The 21,407-nt window shown below is 40.4% G+C and overlaps 1 protein-coding gene across 1 annotated transcript; it reads left to right on the forward strand.

The window, feature by feature from the left end:
• The first annotated feature begins 305 nt into the window (after window positions 1-305).
• LOC115654706 (vertebrate ancient opsin-like) lies at window positions 306-20,986 on the forward strand. The gene is made up of 5 exons (XM_030569380.1): window positions 306-669; window positions 10,376-10,586; window positions 11,201-11,318; window positions 20,165-20,404; window positions 20,756-20,986. The coding sequence occupies exons 1-5, from the start codon at window positions 306-308 to the stop codon at window positions 20,984-20,986; spliced, it is 1,164 nt and encodes a 387-aa protein (XP_030425240.1).
• Window positions 20,987-21,407: the final 421 nt, after the last annotated feature.

Below are 21,407 nucleotides of genomic sequence, written 5' to 3' on the forward strand. Positions count from 1 at the left end.
CTGCTCCTGTAGTTGGGCTTTATTGCAGATGTGTTTACAATAACAGCTGCAGTGAAAGGAAGATTATATTTCTTGTCAGAGATCCCCCTGCTTGGACTTGTTCTCACTTCCCATGCACAGCACTAAACTTTCCTCTAGCCAAAACTTTTACTTCCTAGACTTCATTTGGAAAGGAAGATTCATGGAGCTTTTGTTTAAACGGCTGTTGGGGATGGCAAATTCCTCCTTTTACCTTGAATATCTACCCCTTATACAATCAAATACTATCTGAGATTCTTCCCTTCTCTGGTGAAGGAGAGAAAGAAATGGACGTGTTCAGAGCACCTGAAAATGAGTCTCTGCTCTCTGGTCCCACCGCAAGCTCCACACCTTGGGATCCCTTCCACCACCCCCTGGAATTCATCCAGCCCTGGAACTTCCAGCTTCTAGCTGCATTAATGTTCTTGGTGACATCTCTGTCACTCTCCGAGAATTTTGCTGTCATATTGGTGACTTTTAAGTTCAAACAGTTGAGACAACCTGTCAATTATGTAATAGTAAACCTGGCTGTAGCTGATTTTCTGGTCTCATTGATTGGTGGCACGATCAGCTTTTTTACCAATATAAAAGGCTATTTTTATATGGGACATTGGGCTTGTGTACTGGAGGGATTTGCCATCACATTCTTTGGTAAGCTTAACTTTGTTTATATTTGCATGTTCGTTTGTCTTAATAGAGGCCTTAAGAAAAGAAGTTTCCCTCAGGCTCAGGTCTGTGTTATGTGGGTTTAGAATCAAACAGAAACATCAAAGTGGTTGTGTACACTGCAACTTTATAAAGTCACTGACTTTACATGCAGATGATTTCACTGGCTCTTTCCCATAAATTATGCTCTGTAGTTGATGTGGCTTGCTGAGTGCATGGTGCTCATTGAGTGTCCATATAGCAGATCAGTATCTTTAACATATGCTTGATTATATTTTTCTGTAAAACAATCGTAGTAAAATATTTTAACAACAATATTTAACAATTTTCATGGTGTGTATGTGTGAGGCAGAGTGAGAGCTAGCATGCACCTGCTGTTCACAAAGTATAAAAAAAAATTTTGATAGTGAAACTCCTCTTATTTTGTGAGTATCTTCCTATAGTTTGGGCAGGATTGTGATACTGCGGCAATAGTAATCTCTGACATAGTACGCAGTATTATAAACAAAGATCAGAAACTAATTTTGACAGGATCTATTTCAAATCAGTCATTTTCCTTTCTTGTTGTGTTACTTTACTAAATATAAGTATGTTAAAAACTGAAAAAGAATAGTAAACCTAGCAAGCTATAGCTTTTCTCCCTAAATACATCCCCTCACCTCCCAGGTCTTCAGTCCAGATAGGGAATTAACCTGAGGCATCCCATACAATAAATAAATAAATTCCTGCATTCTAACTGTCTTTTCCTCTCTTTGCTGTTTTATAGCTGGGTATCATTATTTTGAAGTCACATAGCAGTGGTAATCTCCTAATCAGGTCAGCTCTCATACTCAAGGACAGTGCTAGAGAGCGAAGTCAGAAATATTGGTGTGTAGCCGTAACCATCCATACTGATGGATGAGAGCAGCCTGCAGTGAGTGACCCATCAGGAAGGTCCCTTGCCCTCCACTGACAGCTCGTCCATTCTAGAAGTTGCCAGATAGCATAAGGGAGACTGGGAATAGCTGAACCTGCCAACTTTCTTGGATTATTCTGAAATATTAAGTACCTCAAAGTGTGAAAATTATACAGTCAGGGGATTGTATTTGTTTCTAGCAACTGTATTTTGCCAAATAGAATAAATCGAAATTACACAAGATCACTTACAAGCCCTTAATAGGTAATTAGTACTATTATTTTAGCACTTCTGTAATTTTTTTCTTCTTCCTCAAAGTGCTCTACAAAAATTGACTAATTAAACCTTTCCACATACCTCCCTATGAAGTATTATCTCACATGGGATAATGGGACAAAGAATGTCATGGCAGAGCAAACGTCATTAACTCAGGAGTTGTTAGTTCCAGGTCTTGAGCTTAGATGAGGTGATATTGGAGTACTATGGCCTGCACTACAACTTAAAAAAAAATCCATTCATCTTTGGGCATAAAGTTCTGCAAATGTAATTGGCAGTGTGGGGGGAGTAAAAAACTTTTGGGAAGGATTGCTGTGAATGTACAGGGCCAAACCTGCAGGATGTGTTTGTGCAAGATTACAATTTAGAGAGGCTCACTCTTAAGAGACAGTATTATGAATATAGGAATTTTGAGATGTGCCCTGGAAGGAAATTTGAGGACACAGTGTAGCTGTGTACAGCAGTTCACCACAGACACACTAGTTTTTTTAAATAGAAGTTGTATACCTTTCTCATTCACTGCTTTGTTGTTTAATGAACCCCAAAATCATTACATAATGTCAGAACTGCTGCATGAAAGAGAATGCAGTAATTTTGAGGTTAACTCCTGTGTTTGAAACAAAAGCGGAGGAAAGGGGAGCACATGGAGAAGTCAACAGAGAAGAACAAAGGCTTTTGGATGTATTTTATGAGCACAATTGTAGTTTGTCTAGCTTAAGAAGAGAAGAAACCCAAATGTGGGTGTGTTGCAACCTCCACCCAATCTGCAGTTGTCAGAGAACTGGAATAAATTCTGACAGAGATTTGAATTGTATTTGTCTTTCATAGGAGAAGACAAAAAAAAGAGATAAAGTGAAATCAATCTTTTTGCATGTTGTTATGGAAGAAGCACCAGATATTTATAACAACTTTAAGTTTGAAGAAGGTAAAAAGCATGAAGTTAAGTAAAATATTTACTAAATTTGTGGAACATTGCATGCCAGAAAGGAATGAAACATTTAGAGTACGTCTAGACTACCCGTTGTATCGGAGGGTAGCGATCGACTTCTCGGGGATCGATATATTTTCTCTCATTTAGATGCGATATATCGATCCCCGAACGTGCTCCCGTCGATTCCGGAACTCCATGAGCATGAACGGCGGTAGTGAAGTCGAGAGGGAGAGCCGCAGACGTCAATCCCGCGCCGTGAGGACGAGAGGTAAATCGATCTAAGATACTTCAACTTCAGTTACGCTATTCACATAGCTGAAGTTGCGTATCTTAGATCGATTCCCCCCCCCCAGTGTAGACCAGCCCTTAAAAGAGAGAAATTTTTTACCTGCATGCAAAAACCTGATGACACCATAGAGCAACATGTCACAAAATTAAGGAAACTCAGTAAAACCTGTGTCTTTGAGTTCACAGAGTTGTTGCTTAGAGACAGAATCATTTGTGGCACTAAAGACAATGTGTTAAGAGACAGACTGCTCTGTGAAGGATTTAACTTGAAAAAAAGCTCTATTGGTATTCAGGGGGGGCAGAAATTGTGAAAGCACAAACCAAAAAGCTGAATTAATCAGAAGGAGTTATCCACGTACCAAGTACAAAAGAATATAGTCAGAAAGGGTCAGATTAAAAGGTGGAACTACCAGCTATGAAAACCACTGCTAGCAGGGAAACTGGGTACAGGCGGTTATGTGAAAGATTTGGATCTCAGTAAGGCCCCAAACATTGTTTTGCCTTTGGGAAATGCTGGCATAAGTGTGAAAAAAATAATCATTTTACAAAATGCTGCAAATTGCAGAAAAGTCAAGTGAATGTAGTTGAAAACAACCTGGTTGAGGAGTTTCACATAGATGTGCTGGGATCAAGCAAAACTGATGAGATGGCCCAGATGCTGCCAATGAAAGTGAAAGAAGCAAATATTCCACTCATACTGGATACAGGAGCTCAGGTTAATAGTCTATCTGAACAAGGTTATGAGGTACTGAAAATAGACCAAAACTAGGACCAACAAATATAAATATGATTGGCTATGTACCAGTAAAGTGAAGGCGCATCAGTAGCATCAAATATAAAAGCACCACATACAGGCTACCGTTCCTTGTAGTATCAAAGCAAGTGACACCAATTTTAGGCCTGGGTGCCTGTGAAAATCTCAGTCTGGTAAAATGCATGGTCTCACAACAAGATCATACTGAACCTGGCTATGAGGCACTCATTAGGGAATATCATGATTGCTTGCTTGCAGGATGAACAGTCAATCAAGATAAACAAGCTGATTCCTCCAGTTATCCATCCATGTAGAAAGGTGCCATTTGAACGCAGTGATAAACATAAGGTGTCACTCATAAGAATGGAAGCAATGCACATAATACAAAAAATTGAGGAGCCAACAGAATGGGTGAGTTTCCTAGTCACTGTGGAGAATAACAACAGCCCGCTACACATGGGCTTAGATCTGAGAGACCACAACAAAGCTATAAAAGCCAGACAGGAGATTATTTCTCAATTTGAGAATGCACAATATTTCAGTAAATTGGATTCCTCCTCAGAATTTTGGCAGGAACAATTAATGGAAGAAAGCTCAAAATTATGCATATTTAATATCTCGTTTGGAAGATACAGATTCTTATGTCTACCTTCAGCATAGCTTCAGCACCAGAAGTGTACCACAAAACCATACCTATGATATATAATGTCTCAACATGTCAATGGATGATATCATAATCTGGGGTTCAACTAATGAAGAGTGTTATTGTAGACTTCAGGAAGTTTTGGATGCAGCTAGAGTTGCAAACTTGAAACTAAATAGGGAGAGATGTGTTTTAGGGGGTTCCAGAAATGACTTTTTTTGGAGATACTATTTCCAACAAAGGTGTAAAACCCGACAGGAGGAATGTTCCGGCCACTGAAATGACGCTGTGTACCCAGTCAAAGAAAGATGTCCAAGGGTTTCTGGGAATGTTAATTATCTTGGAAAATTCATCTCTAATCTATCTACAAAAGCAGCAGCTTTGGAGAAACTTCTAGAAAATAAAAATGAATGGTACTGGGGTGCTGAACAGGAGGAATCATAGAGAAGGTTTGAAACAACAGCTCATACAAGAGCCGGTGTTGAAGTTCTATGCACTAAGCAGGCCTATTAAAATTTCAGCAGATGCTTCACAGTCTGGGTTAGATGCCGTGATTTTACAGAAAGACAACGATTATTGGCAACCAGCGACGTACACATCCAAGTCACTGATTGATGTGGAAACCAGATATGCCCAGATTGAGAATGAGCTTTTAGAAATATTGTTTGCCTGAGAGAGATTCAAGCAATATACTTATGGCCAGACAGTGGATGTAGAAACAGACAGCAAGCCTCTCATAGCATTATTTGGCAAACTGCTAAATGACTGTATCTGAAGTATGACGATAAAGCAGCAAAAGTATGATTTGGTTGTGATCTACACACCCAGCAAATTCATGTTTACTGCGATGCACTTTCCTAAGTGGTGACTCTCATTACAAAGCCAGAGAAGACCTTAGAGATAGAGATGCAGGCCTGTATAGATCTGATTGTAAAGTCAGTTCCTATAGCTAACAAAAAACTGCAACAAATAAGAGGGGAAACAGTGAAAGATGAATCATTGGAGATCCTTAATGTGATAATTAAAGAGTTGCTTGAAGAAATATGCAGTTGCTGTCCAAGTATAAGAGACTATTTGTAGAGCCCTGCATGGATACAAATTTATACTCACAGACGTGGATATCCACAGATATAAATTGGTATCTGCGGAACCGCAGAGCTCTCCTCGGAACCACAGAGGTGAAAGGAGCAGAACATGAGGCCACCACTCCCAGGAGCCATTGTTCTGCACTGGCAGCTCCTCCAGCATGGCTTTACTGCCCTCAGCCCTGCCCACTGGGGTGGGCACCAGGCCTGGTCGTGCTAGAATGTGCAAGCAGTGCACACGTCCCCAGATAGGAGATATAGACGGCAGCATGGAAGGGATGGGGACAGGGGTACAGCCGCACTGGAGGAGTTGCTGGCATGGCGTGCTGGCTCCTGGGAGCAGTGGCCCCACGTTCTGCTACTTTCACTGCTGTGGTTCCCGGGAGAGCCCTGCAGTTCCAATTTATATCTGCAGATATCCACATCCGTGGGTATAAATTTGTATCCACACAGGGTTCTCACTATTGGAGCTGCAAATAGGGACTTACTGTGACAAATTGGGTGATTTTCAGCGGCAGCAAGATTGTAATACCAATACATTTCCAGAAAGAAATGCTATAGAAGATCCACAAGGAGTGCAACCAATGGGCATGAGAGGCAATGTTCCCTCTAATTTTTTCCATCCAGGTGCGGAATAAATTTTGTTATATGCACTGTGATAAAGTGTGCATGTGCACCACCAGTAGAAACAAAAAAACTAGATACAATATAGATTTTTAAGATATTACCATAGGGATAATTACTCCAGCCAGAACAGGTTAGGCATTTTAGAACTCACTACTCAAAGAACTAAATTTAAGTGTAAGAGAGAAATAAAAATTATGAAATGCATAGACCAGTCAAAAAACTAAAATAACACACTTTGAAAGAATAAAATTACAGAGAATATATGTGCATTGCAGGAACTACCAAATAACAACAAACAACAACAACACAAGTATGTGTTGGGAGGTGAGTGTGTGTGTGTATGAGTGAGAGCGGGAGAGAGACAGACAGTCAGAGATTGTGTGTGCCGGGGAAGTCTGTGAGAGTCCCTGTGATGTCTCTTTAAGGCAAAGACACTCACTCACTGTCTGCGCTCGGAGTCCTGGGTGAGGCTGGCCCATCTCTCCTGCTGGGGTACAGGGGTGGGTGGAGGGGAACACCCTGACATCAGCACCCCTAGTCCCCCCCCCACACTCTGCACAGCCAGCAGGAGGGTCCCAGGAGCAGCAGGGGCTCCAAGGCAGAGGGCAGGAGCAAGGTGAAGCACAGGGGAGGGGGTACCTGAATACATGCTGCAGGCTGAATGTGAGCGGCTCTGTTAATCAACTGCGCGGCACTTCAAACATTCCTGGGCGGCCACCCCAGTGCGCAGCTTAGAGGGAACACAGATGGGAGCTGATGTATTGACTGTGGATCAAGCACAAGATTACTAATGCAGTAGGAAACTGCTTTTTCTGCTTGAACTAAAAGCTATGCCAACAGGCAGAGCTACAGAGACCTTGCACAGTGCCACAAAGGCCTTATGAGAAAGTAGGCACTGATTTATTTACTTAGCAAATCAAAGAATGATTTAATAGTCACAGATTATTATTCTCTATATCCAGATGTCTGCACACGGCACAGTACTAGTAGTAAGTCAGTGATAGCCAGCATGAAGGGAATATTTTCAAGACACGTCATTCCAGATGAAGTCTTCAGCAATAATGGGCTGCAATTTTCCAGCGCAGATTTTAGTTAATTTGCAACAAATTGGGATTTTCATCACAAAACATCAAGTTCAAATTATCCCCAATGAAATGGACTTGTGCAAAGGTCTATATGGACAGTAAAGAACCTTGTGAAAAAAGACTTTTGATAGTGGGGGCATTTGAATAGCTCTTTTTTAGCTCAACTGTTAATGGGAAGGATCAGATCTAATTTACCAACCTCTGGTAACTTGCTGAAATCTCCAGTCAATGAAACCATATGAAAGATTGAAGGAAATCAGAAGTGGAAGCAGAAATATTTTGAGAAAAAAAGCCCATGATCTCCCATCTCTTAACCTAGGTAGTAGAGTGTGCCTGAGGAATTACACCTCTAATATTTGGAGCCAAATGGAGCCCATTAAAGAACTGCTGCGTCCAAGGTCTTATATAGTCCACACAGACAAGAAGACACATTTTGGACTAATCAAAAGGATCTAAGATTAATTGCAGAAGTTTTCAAAACAGTGACAGTGGATGTGGATTCTGGCATTTACTAACTGATTGATGGTTTATCATCAATGGATGAAGGATAAACTGGCAAAAAACAAGAGAACTCAGACCCTAATGAAAGGCTGATACTGAGATGATTACAGACTGAGATCAAACATCCTGAAAAGCTAGAGAGACTTGCTAACATGGCTGCAGAAGGGGTTGTGACAGCCTGTACCATTATCATCACCCTTTTTACCAGAGTATGATAAATTTTGTAAAACGTATGCCTTGTGAGGTTTCATTTGATAATTCATAATCTGCTGAACATTATTGTCCTGGTAAAATGTGTGTGGCAACATTGTATGTAAAGTTATAAGATTTTATTGTATAACATTGCTGTAATATGCTCCAAGATTAAGAAAATCAGGTCCAAACCAGTTTTTCAGAGACAAAGACACACTAGTGCCCCATCCAAATATCAGCATAATCAGATGAACTATTATAAACTATCACCAGTTAAGCAGCCATTCTGTAGCAGGAAGAAGGGTGTGAGTGAGAACTTTACATATTGACAATGGAACAGCTGGGAGCAGGGCTTAAATTCAGCTAGAGCCATCTGGAGCAGAGCTTCGGTAAATATTTTCAAACCCACAGGAGCCTCGGTGCCTCCCACCAGGTTGACACCTGATCCCTGGTGCCCCCTCCCCCTACAAGGCTGAAGCCCTGAGCCATATCTCTCCTCTGCTAAATCCCCAAGAGACCCCCCCACTGAAACTGAAACCCAGAGCCCCGAATGGGAAGGGATGTGGGGGGATCCAGGAAATAGTCTCCGAGAATCTAAGTCCTGGCTGGGATCTTCCATGTAAACTGTCTGCCAGTCACCTGAACCCCAGCTGCAGATAATCCTCAAAGAGCAGAGAATGGTATAAGAATGGAGGACACTCACAACACAAATTACCTCTCTCCACCAGCTCTACTCACAGCAGTTACTATATTTCAACGACAAAGGAAACATCCTGGCTGGGAGGCTTTTCAGCCAGTACAGACTGTTGTAAGCATATGGTGAGATTAAAACCTTTGCTTTGAATCCATTTAGCTTACTAAATTAGGCATTAGTTTGCATATAATCTTTTAATGTCTTTGTAACCAATTCTGATTTTATACCTCATTACTGGTAGTCACTTAAAATCTCTCTTTCTATAGTTAGTAAACTTCTTTTATCATTTTACCTAAATTAGTGTGTGTTGGGATTGAAGTGTTTGGGACACTCCACTTGAGATAACAAGTCTGGTCCAGATCATTTTCCATTACTGAAATGACAGACATTCTATGAGCTTGTATTGTCCAGAAGGAGAGAGCTGGGAGTACAAGAGGCACATTTCTGGTGATAAGTCTGGGACTGGGAGTTTGCTGGTTTCGTCCTGTATGTAATTCATGAGAGGCTCGCCAGAGCATTCATGTAATTCAGCTGGGAGTGATTTTGCATGCTAGAGGCTGCATGTGAGCAGGACCAGGAGTGTTTTTTTCTCCCAGGAAAGCAGTGTAAAAAGCACCCCAGGTTGGACACTTAAGGGGACACAGCTGTTCAGCATTCCAGATTGTACGTTGGGTAACATCACAGGGGTATTTAAGGAAAGCGAGTAGTAAAGAGTCATGTCAGAGTGATATGCAGGTAATCCCTCCTCTCTAGATAGATGATACATTTTGTATATGGATTATAGTTTATGGAAACATATTAGTTGGGTCAAATTTAATGTACGTGTTATTAGATAGCTCTTCTATATATAAGAAATAAGAGCTAATTTTCTTTTAGGGGGAAGATGTATAAATAAGTTTGTGCAACATTATAATTTAGAGAAGCTCCCTCATAAGGGACAGTATTATGAAATAGGAATTCTGAGATGTGCCCTGGAAGCAGGTGGTCTGAGAAAACTGTGCAGCTCTGTACAGCAGTTCACCACAGATACTCTCTAGTTTTGTTAATAAACATTTTATTCCTTTCTCATTCACTGGTTTAATGAATCCCAAGATCACCACAAGACCCTCAGCCCCACCACAACCGGTTTAACTGAGGGGAAGCTCTGCATGGTCTAGGTGTCCCATGACAGCTCCTACCCTCACTACTCTGGGTCCTTGGTGCATGAGGTACACGTCTGGGGGAAAAGGAGTATCTACAATCCATGGATAGTAGAATGGTTCCTTGAGGCAGCAGCCAGCTGTGTGTAAGACAGAGTTGCATAATGTTTGAATTACAAATAGACTAAAGCTGTTTCAGACTTTTGAAAAGTCAGCTTTTAAAGACAGACCTTACCCAATTATTCTTACAAGCCACCCATGGCTTCCCTTGCAGTCTGAGAAGAAAAATCTTTCTATGGCACACAAGGAACAAGAGGAGAAATCAGATGCAATTAAAACAATCCACACTGGGGGTTGGTTTTTCTAAATCAGTGTACAGCAGGCCAAAGCTGTAGTCTGGTCTAAGAGCTTTTGCACAATTAAAATGAAACTCAAATATGGGGTAATGCTTTTCCACATGCACCCTTCACTTGAACTAACAGCAAAGGCTTGTGATGTAGGATGGAGTTTGCTTTTTGATCTACTGCTAAGATGGTATTATAATGTCCTCTTTTTGACCAAGTTGCGCATTTTTATTACAGGAATCGTTGGTCTCTGGTCTCTTGCTCTGCTGGCTTTTGAGCGGTACATTGTGATCTGTCGCCCACTGGGAAATATGCGCCTGAGGGGGAAGCATGCAGCCCTGGGCATTATCTTCGTGTGGATCTTCTCCTTTATCTGGACCATCCCTCCTACCATGGGCTGGAGCAGCTACACCACCAGCAAGATCGGAACTACCTGTGAACCCAACTGGTAAAGTAATTCCCATAGCACATCAGTGAAAAAACAAAAACAGAGGCTACACTAACTGAGAGCCTGAAAATACACAGAAGAGATTGTGTGCCCAATTATGTGCGCCTCGTTTGTGCTCACACAAACTCCAATATGTGCACAAGCCCTGATTTGTGCATGCACAGAGATATTTGCCCACACTATTCATAGAAATTTTTATGCATCGGCAAAAAAGCATGCACACCCTTCGACCAGAATATGCAACAGGTAGGTGGCTTGAACCACCTAAAATAAAATGTTATATTTCTATAGATCCCTTCATCTCAAAGGGTCACAACATATTTTATGATTATATTCTGTTTATAAAATATATCTGTACGTCAGAGATACTGATACTGCCACTAAGTGTCTTGTTGTTAGACTATATTGATCTCCAAAAACATCAGTCTTACAGCACAACATATAAGGTTTGATTTATAATCAAACTCACACACACACGCACGTACACATGCACACACACACACAGCACCTGTGATATCACTGGAGAACATGAAAGGATTCTTTTCCTCTCCTCAAAACAAAATGGGGACGGAATAATGTAATATTAAAAATAATACATTTTGTGTTTTAAACAGGTATTCTGGAGCCTATAATGATCACACCTATATTATTACATTCTTCACCACCTGTTTCATACTGCCATTACTTGTGATTTTGGTATCCTATGGAAAACTGATGAGGAAATTAAGGAAGGTAGGTACAAACACTACAAAATAAACAAACAAAAAGGCAAAATTACACAGTTGTTTGGAATTTTCAGCACATGAACACTGTTCCAAGACCCCCAAACTGTGAGCAGATTGAATTTCCAAACATAGCGCATAGTCAGCAGATTCATCATGGCTTGTTAAAAAACCATTCTTCCACAGAGAAATTCATTCACTGATTAGTAATCACTCTTCAAAAGTCTGACGTTTGAATCATTTATCAGTACATCCTGTAAGTTAAATATCAGAGGAGTGAAAGAACATGCTGCACTATGAAAGCAAACAAAGAAAGGGAACAAGCCAATATAGCTTTATTTACAGTTTTACTTCCAATCACTGGAGTTTCTTCAGATTTAAACCAGAGTAAGTCAAAATCTGCTCAAAATTTCCAGTTTTTGGAAATGTTAAGAGTTGTGTTGTGGAATGTCACACTAATGCTTAAAACCTGCATTATTTAACACTCTGATACAAGATATTTACATGAGCTCATAGAAACCATAAATTAAAGAAGACTGTGCAGCACGTAGTGTGGAAGGCAGTAAACTGAATCCAGAAGGTTCTCCAGGGACACTGGGACCTGAAAAGGATAATAGTCTTGAAAAATGTTTTTGGCTATGACTTAAAAACGATGCCAACTTTCTCAAAATAGTACACACATAAAAAAAGAAATGCTCACAAATTTGCTTAAAGTGTGTTAATAAGCTACTCACTATGTCTTCCACCTAAGAAGAGATTGTTACCTTTGTTTCATCAACAATGCAGCACCATCATAATACTTCATCTAAGATTTAAAGAAAGCAAACTACATTGTACTGGGATTTTTCATTTAGTGTTTGTTTATTCAAATGTTTATTTATTCTGCATGTCAAGGCAGGTCCTGTGTGTAAAACAAGACAGAAGAGAAAAGTTCAGGAAATGAGCACCTGAGCTTTCATCCCAAAGACAAGTTTTAATTGTCTGCTGGGATAAGTTGGATAGAAAACTACATGTTGTGGGTTAAATTCTAGCCCTACTGAAGTCAATGGGAGTTTTTCCATCTTGTATATATCCAGGGGAGGCTAGCTGAAATAGCTGCCCAAAGATTCATGTAGGTCTTAAACAAAAAGTGTTCTCAAGCTTGGGTATTAACTACAGAAGAACGCTCTGATGTGGAAGTGGACCCTTTCAGCGAAAGAGAGAAGTAAATTGCAATGTACTAGAACCCCCAAAGCATTTATGCCTGTGTTGACTTCAAAACAACCCAAACTCTCTAAACATTGTTGATAAAGGTGATGAACCTTTATTTCCAAAATCCATTACTCGTGGTTCCCCAGTTTTTTTATGCGGCTGCTCCAATGGGGTTGCCTTCCTTGGTGTAGTTAAAGCTGATTGCAGGACCAAGAGAATTTTTTTTTGACATACAGAAAAAAAAATTAAAATGTAGAGGGAAAGACGGGTTTCCTTCAGCACGTGCAGCAGCTTCAGCTGCTCTTCCTCAGGAAGCAGTGGAATGCAAAAGGATAGCCACTCAGATACGCATTTCTCCATAGAAAAGGGGTTTTCCTGTAGACTCCAGAAGGCAAAAAGAGAAATGGGAAAGAGGAGATATAAGATAGGAAAGGAAAATGACTTATTAATGAAGGGATGATAACAGGAACCTAAGACTCACATTGCAAGTGCTGTTCAGGATTTAGCTGAAGCCAGTGATGTTCCCTCCCTCTGACTTGGTCTAGTCAGGAAATCTTTCATTACCAGGACAAAGAAGACCTAACAGTGTCATGATGGATTCTGGGGTTCCAGGAATTATCTTCAAATAAGCAATGTCCCAATCTGTGACTTTACTAGGAGTCATGGTTCTTTTAGTGAAGCCATTCAGTTTGTACTAATCTTTGTCCACAACTTTTGCTGACTTTTACCAACGATTTTATATACCAGACTGAATTGAGGTTTCAGTACCTTTAACAGGGTAAAGTACAGCAGGCCTCTGCACAACAGTATGTTGATACTGGTTTCTTGCGCAAGAAGCTCTGTAATTGCCATTAGATTGTACTAAATACAGCAATTGAACAAAGTAGAGAGGGACGCAAGCCTCAAAATTTGGATTCTGAATGTTCCTAAATGCAGATGTTTCTATCTAGCGATTTTCATAGACTCTAAGATTGGAAGGGACCTTGAGAGGTCATCGAGTCCAGTCCTCTGCCCTCATAGCAGGACCAAATACTGTCTAGACCATCCCTAATAGACATTTATCTAACCTACTCTTAAATATCTCCAGTGATGGAGATTCCACAACTTCCCTAGGCAATCTATTCCAGTGTTTAACTACCCTGACAATTAGGAACTTTTTCCTAATGTCCAACCTAAATCTTCCTTGCTGCAGTTTAAGCCTATTGCTTCTTGTTCTATCATTAGAGGCTAAGGTGAACAAGTTTTCTCCCTCCTTCTGATGACACCCTTTTAGATACCTGAAAACTGCTATCATGTCCTCTCTCAGTCTTTTCTTTTCCAAACTAAATAAACCCAATTCTTAGCCTTCCTTCATAGGTCATGTTCTCAAGACCTTTAATCATTCTTGTTGCTCTTCTCTGGACCCTCTCCAATTTCTCTACATCTTTCTTGAAATTTTGTCTGGGGCCATCTCTGTTTGGAAACATGCTGCTCTGGAGTCTCATCAGTTTCTTTCCAAACAGAGTCACTGGCAGCAGCAGTCCCATCTCTCAATATTCATGTCTCTACAGATCCAACAGAAGGTTTAAAAACCAGTTTGAAAGTTACTAGAGGACTGAACAATTTAAGGAAAGTTTTTAATTAGTGGTTTACAACAGAGATAAAGCTCTTATGCTGCATTCCTTCATTTGTCAGATAAAGCACCATTTAAATTGATTGGTCCAGGATTTAGGAGGAATACATCAATTGTCATCTGTGGCAAGCCAGAGTTAAAAGGGACAGGCTAATGTGAGAGATGTAAGTAGAGATGGAGCAGAGTCAAAATACTATCTAAACACAGTACCAGAAAAATATGTCCTAGTTGCTATTTACACACAGACACACAGTGTGGAATAAACCACAACATCTCCATTAGGATTAATGGGAAGGAGTGCATGTGTGGAAACACAGAGTTTATAGCTACTGTCAAGAGTGCATCCCTGTTTAGACACTTTGCATCATATGCACATCTGTGGCTGAGAAATACTTTGCATAGCTGACGGGAGAATGAGGGAAAAAGGCTTTTCTTTTGCATTGTCCCAGCCCTGGCAACACTGCACTGGGCTAGGCTTTTGGCCCAGGTTAGAGAACCTTCAGTCTGCTCTCATCTGTGCCAGCTACCAACAGCTCAAAGGGATTGCAGAGGGACACTCACTCATGCCATTGATGGCAGCTCTATGCCATCTGAGAAACTTACTTAGATGAGAACCTCTGAGAACTGGAGCTGCTGGGTTTATTGTCAGTTTGTGCCAGTAGGACAGTATAAAGCACCTGGAGCCTGGCCCAGAATCCAGGCCTCTATTTATATACTGCAACACTGCCAATCCCAGAAGTTCAAAAAATCATGAGATTGGCCCCAAAATCAAAAGATTTAAAAAAAATGTGAATCATGTTTTCAGTCCTGCTTTTGTTTTCTGAACTCCCCTGTACCTGCCCTGCAATGTGGGATAATCCAGTGTTGCCAACTTTCACAAATGTAGAGTCAGAGAGGTAATTTTGCCCCCTCCCCCCAGCAGGAACTCGCCCTGCAGTCCCCAATTGAGTTTGGGGCCACACTGTGTGATGTGCTGTACAAACACAGAATAAGGGAAAGTCCTGAAGAGTTTACAACCTAGTGCAAAGCGTAGGGGTGAGTTAGTGGTGTAGGAGCTGGAACTGGGATTTGCTAAACTTATCGCACATGTGAGACATCCAGCTTCCCTTAGATAGGAACAAGATCTAATCTCTGTTGAGCTAAGCAAGATACAAACGGGTGACCTACAAGTGAAAGGCTCTAGAGCTCATTAGCAATACCCTGAGGCACCCACTCCCCATAAGCACTAAAGTTACACATTCAAGAGTGGGGCTGATTTTCTAGAAGGATAAGTTCATATGAAATCAAGTTCTGGCCTTTCATGGAGTTTACACAGGCAGGATCTTCTGCTTTCTGGGAACACAAGCAAAATCTTCCAAACTAAACAGGAACAAGGCACTCTTGCTCTTAAGAGTGTTCACACATGGAGTTGATCAGGAGTAAGTCCAGGTGTAGCCAAGCCCTTAACAGTCTCAAATACATTCTGAATCTGCCACGCTGTTCTTAAAGGGACAGCTCCCATTAACCAAAATAAAAACACTAAACATACAACCATAAAACCATCTTTAACACAACATCCAAATGCATCCCACAGATCACTTCTTGGACTAACTATTACACAGACGTGTATAGATTTTTCACCTCTACACACATATCATCATCATTTGAACCCACAACTATCAGCAACATAGCACCAAGCTCACCCACTTAATTAATAGAGGAAGAGTATGCTATTTTCATCTAGGTGAGCCATGTCATATATGGAAAAACACCACACATATGGGGAGTGGGTTATACCAGTATTTGAGAGACAGCAGTGGAATACTGAGAGAGCAACTTTGGCTTGCCTCTCCCTTTGATAGCTAATACTGCTCCTCTTGTCTGAGGGCTACAGGATTCACCTTCCTCCAGTTCTCTCTCCTAGCACCTATTCATCTGTTTTCTCTGCATCTGTCTCACCCCATTTCTTTGAGCATCTGCCTCTCCACTTTTTCCTGCATTTGCTTTCTCTGTCCCTTTCTTCCCCCTCCTTTTTTTCAGTTCACAGAAATTTTGGTGATTGTAACAGGGAAATGGGATGGAGAAGGAAAGAGAAGAATGGACAGAAAGGGAGATGTGATTTAGGATCACTGTCAAAGTTGTTGATGGAGTTGGTTTGTGAAAGGACTGCCACTGCATGGAGAGAGTGTGTGTGCCTTGCACATTGTGTCACAAGCATCACCAGACCATTACACAGCCAGTTAAACATACTGTATTTGCCCTCAGCTCCTATTCTCTTTTTCAAGAATCACCACATGAAAACATAGGAATAGCTTCTCCAACCTGCACCTCTGGGGTAGGTTCCCAGAGCTCAGGGCTCTTTTTCATTGGCTTCTTCCCCACACAACTTGTTCCACAGTATAAGCATGACCACCTATGCTCCAGGAAGTATTGACTTCTCTTGGTTGGCATCACATGATGATGCTGTCACACGACACACTATGCGATACCTATCTGCTGAACTCAAACCTGTCATGATTCAAAGAAGGACTTTAGAAATGCATTTGCAAATATCCCCAAAGTGTTTGTCTTGTCCTAGTAAATACCATAGTCAGAATGTATCAGCTCTGCCTTGGAATCAGGCGAACAATTTTTGGTACTGGAGATGGGCCTTACTTGCAAAGTTTGGGGGATGGTTGGATGCTTCCCAAAATTTAGTGATGCTTGGAACTGAAGTCTGGGGATGAGTCCCTCTCTATTTTGTATATTAGGAAATAATTAAAAGGAGACTTTCCATTATGAACATACAGTTCATCTTTCAGAGGAAGACTCAGTCCTTAAAAAACAAACAAAACAACCCTCCCACCCATCTCAATAGAGAAAAAAAATTAGTACGTCTCCCAAAACAAAATGTTCTCTGAAGGCTTGACTACTTAACCTTATTTAATTTGACCTTACAGATCTGATCAGGCTAGAAAACAAACTCCTTTAGTAAAAGACAGTATATGACTTTCATTTAGGGATTTAGCTTTTCAGTTTAAAACTTAAAATAGCTGATAAAACAACACTGATTTTAACTGTTCAAGAGTCTGTTTTTTAAAGAAATAAACTACTGAAAACAACTACCAAATAGAAAGAGGCAAGGTTCCTCATTAGGTACTCTGCTGATTTCACCCCTTAGTACATCCAGTATAATAGCAATATGGAAGCTCACTGCATGGGTGTGTAGGTGTGGTTACATACAGTTTACAGCACACAGTCCAAACAATAAATGATCGATTTTATGATTATTTGTAAAAGTGCTACAGCTTTCTAATTACACAAATGATATTTGCTCAGATGCAAGCTGTCACAGTTCAAGTAAAACCGTAAAAATTGATTTCTCTAGGAAGTTATAAGGCATTAAAATAGCCAAAATAAATAGAAATGAGTAAAAATAGGAACTGAGAACCCAAATTCCTAATTCCTTCTAGAAATCTGACTTGTTTGGGAAGCAGTGCAGGAATTTAAAGAACTTAATCCTTTAATCATCTGTTTTAAATGTGTATATTAGTCTCCTTCACCACCTTTTCTAAATGGTTACTATCAGTTAAACAACTCTAGTGTTCCTCTCCAGAGATGACTGTATTTCAAATATGGGCAAAGTGATTCCTAGGTAGTTGTAACCCATGCTGGCTGGGTGTTGCACTCTTTAGTGGCACCCAGATCAGCTAGAGATTGATGAGCCTGCTATAGCCTTGGCTAAGAGACGTGCAGTAGTTTAGCTCATGCAGTAGTTGCTCTTGTGTTAAGCTCCAGCGGTCCCAGATTTTATCCCTGCTGACAACGACCGTTGTCTGTCAGAGTTACATAGGTGCATATGAAAAGCACCATATAAATGTCATGGGATCTTCGGGGCTTGGCTTGGCTTTTTATTCTGTGTTGTACAGTGCCTAGCACTGGTCCATGACTGGGGCTCCCACACACTAGCACAACATAAATACTTTATTATCATTTGAGATGTATCATCATTACCATTAAGTACTCCTAATTGCTATCGTTTTAACCCTGCTCACTCTTTGTTTCTATACTTGACTGCAAACAGCCATCATTTCAAACATGTCAGTTATCACAGAATGCCTCTATTCCTGCTAATTCTGGGGTTCCAAATTAACGACTGAGACTTTTCAACTTTAGAACTAAATAATTTGGAATCTGATGCAAAATCATAATGCCACAGAGCCACTTTTTTTTTAAGGAAAATACATTATTGTAATCAAGCACTCAGTTTCAGGTACATATTCCAACGAAAGGGGTAAGAGCAGTCTCTTTTCATACTAGATTTTATAATCAAAACAAAATCATCCTGGCTAAATCAAGAGCAAATGCATTCAAACCAGGTGGAAAAACATATTATGCAAAACTTAAAGCATTCCCCATTGGGATTTAGGTGCCTAGGTCCTTTAAAAATGCCATTAGGTGCCATCTGCACCTTTTGGAGCCGAAATGCCTTTAAAACTTGGCCCCTAAATGCTGACGGAACAGTGGAAAATGTAGGGCTGTAATAGTTCAGCTGAATCTACTTTGTCACATGCCATCATTTCTCTTTCCTCGGGTTGCCCAACATGAGACTTGGTAAGCCAAGATATTAGCACCTAATAAAGTAGAAGTTCTTTCGTGTATTATTCACTAGGCTCCAGGGTTTCTAATGCCACTCAGTGTTAGCGCACTTCCCATATTAATTATGTAACAACTCACAGGTTCAGTACAATACTCTAGAAAAAGCAATGAAACAGCCCAGAGAATACGTGTATAAAGTTATCCTCTCAAGCTCTTTTTATTTCAACTCACTCAGACTGTACATTGTGGAATATCCCTCAACATCCTATGTCAAATAAATACCTCTAAGCTTCCCAAATGCTCTTTGCAGGAAGATAACTTCCTCCAAAGTACCACATATGCTGTGTTAATCCTGCTGTTCTCAGTTCATAGTGCTTGTTCGCTACTGTCTGGTGGCGCACGCAGCAGCAGAGTGTCTGATATACACTTCTGGCATCTCTGCTACTTGTGCTCTAATGATCACTCATGGTGAATAGGTAGGCACATGTATAACTGTAATAAGGGTAATTCCTGTTAATATTATTATCACACTTCTATTTGTCTCCAAAGCACTCTAAAAAATTAGCACTATAATCAGGTGCTGCATATCTGTTATTTGACTCACCAGGAACTCTTTTTTTCCAGGTGCAAGCTAAACAGGATGCAAGTCAGGCTTAAACTGGTTTAAGTATCCATGTGCAAAGTTGCACTGCTTTAACTAATTTAGTGTAACATCACACCTTTAGTTAAACTGCACAACTTCTGTGTTTAGACCTATATTACACTGATAATACTACCCGCAATGTGTAGCTCAAGCATTTAAGTCTTCACTTTATTAGGTATTAGTATAGCAGTTATTTAGTCCAAATTGGCTTGTATCTTTGTTATAATCCTGTGCACTTAGATTAAGTATCCCATAATGACTCACATGAGCTGAAGCAAGCCTTGGCTTGAGTAGATAGGAAAACTGTCAGTAACAGGGACATATGATTATTTCCTCATGGCAACAGGAAAGGAGTTACCCACATAAACCTATGAGGTGTCTTGAGGCCCCTTGGTACCTGGATTGCACGTACTCAGAACAAAGATAAGGGGACATCATGACCTGAAATTCAGGGGTTCAGAACAAAAGATAAAGGGGTACCCTCATGGTACCAGAAACAAACCAGGAAAAAAGCTGAGTAATTGAATCCAGTTCCATGTGACATATATAGTACGTTTTACTGGTAAACCTGTAGGGTATAAAAAGATGGCTTTGAGGATATAACTTCAGGGAGTACACCTTCTGCACAAGGTGAATGTAACATCACTGGATGGGACTGCTCTTCTGAGACTGCTTATATACATCCTTTTTCCTGTACTATAATAATAAACCTGACTGACACTGGTTATTTTGTCTGTTGAGTATATTTCATAAAAAAATAACAAACCAAAGTGTGGTCAAGCAACTGACGATATAATTCATCGATATTATTTTCTACCAAATTTTCTGGAACCTTATGTTTTTTTCTTTAAAGGTATCAGATACTCAGGGCCGATTGGGGACTACAAGGAAACCTGAAAGACAAGTCACTCGAATGGTTATTATTATGATCCTTGCATTTCTAATCTGCTGGTCTCCGTATGCAGCCTTCTCCATTCTTGTCACTGCATGGCCTTCCATTTATCTGGATCCTCGTCTGGCCGCAATCCCAGCTTTCTTTTCCAAAACAGCTACAGTTTATAATCCGATTATTTATGTCTTTATGAACAAACAGGTACTGTACGCCTTCAATCCTCATATTTTGATATTTTGTTTGACTCATTCCTGAGTGAATGGCGTTGTTTCAGTCATTAATTTTATCAACCTACATGTTAATTCATTTAGATAAATATTGCTCCACTTACATTACACATCATTCTGAATTAAAATAACCCAATATTTATATCCATCTACTGTATACTGTGTATTGTAGACTGAAATTTTAGGGCAGGGACCCTGATCTGGCTGGTCTCTAAGCATTGCTGCAATATAAATGTTTAATAATAAATAATAATAACAGAGATATTTTAAGCTTCATAGTAAGTTTAAAAAAAATAATTTCATCTCCTTTATTTTATAATTTTAGTTCAGGAGGTGTTTCATTCAGCTGTTTGGATGCAGTGAGAGGGAGACTGCAGTGTCCAATATGAACCCAACTTTGGAGAGAGTGGTGCTAACCCAGGACAAAGGTGGTGGTGAAATGTTCACAATAGCAGCACACAACACCATTTCAAACAGGAGAAATGAGGATGAACAGAGGAGCTGCCATTCTCTTGCTCAGTTGACAGTTTCAGAAAACAAAGTCTGTCCTATGTAAACAGAACAAGTTTCGAGATAAGAAATGCAGCACTATAGACTGTTCCTTTGTTACCAGCTGTTCATACCAAGGGTTGTCAGCAGGACTGTGAGGGCCCACAATCTGGCAGAAATTTGCCATTGGGGATGCTCAGCCACAAAAACACTGAGAGGCTCCAAGCTCTGCAGCTGTAGAGTATTCCTTGTATCCAGAGGGCAAAGGATCAGCATTCTAAGTGACAGTGGAATCCCCACTATTAACTGATTCCACATCATCCCTTTTGCAGGCCATCCCACCCTCCTGGTTCCTGGTTCCTGGTTCCTGGGAATGACTTCAGGAGACTCCAGTGAACATATACTGGGACTTTACATGCTAATGGGAAACAGACTGAACATTGTCAATTGGAAGAAAACAAAGGATCTCCTGGCTCCAAATTAATAAA

The sequence above is a fragment of the Gopherus evgoodei genome, chromosome 7 (genome assembly GCF_007399415.2).
Source record: "Gopherus evgoodei ecotype Sinaloan lineage chromosome 7, rGopEvg1_v1.p, whole genome shotgun sequence".
Classification (NCBI taxonomy): Eukaryota; Metazoa; Chordata; order Testudines; family Testudinidae; genus Gopherus; species Gopherus evgoodei.

Coding starts and splice junctions, on each gene's coding strand:
- LOC115654706 (XM_030569380.1), top strand. CDS start 306: ATGGACGTGTTCAGAGCACCTGAAAATGAGTCTCTGCTCTCTGGTCCC. Junction 11,319..20,164: donor TGATGAGGAAATTAAGGAAG/GTAGGTACAAAC, acceptor TTTTCTTTAAAG/GTATCAGATACTCAGGGCCG. Junction 20,405..20,755: donor ATGTCTTTATGAACAAACAG/GTACTGTACGCC, acceptor TTATAATTTTAG/TTCAGGAGGTGTTTCATTCA.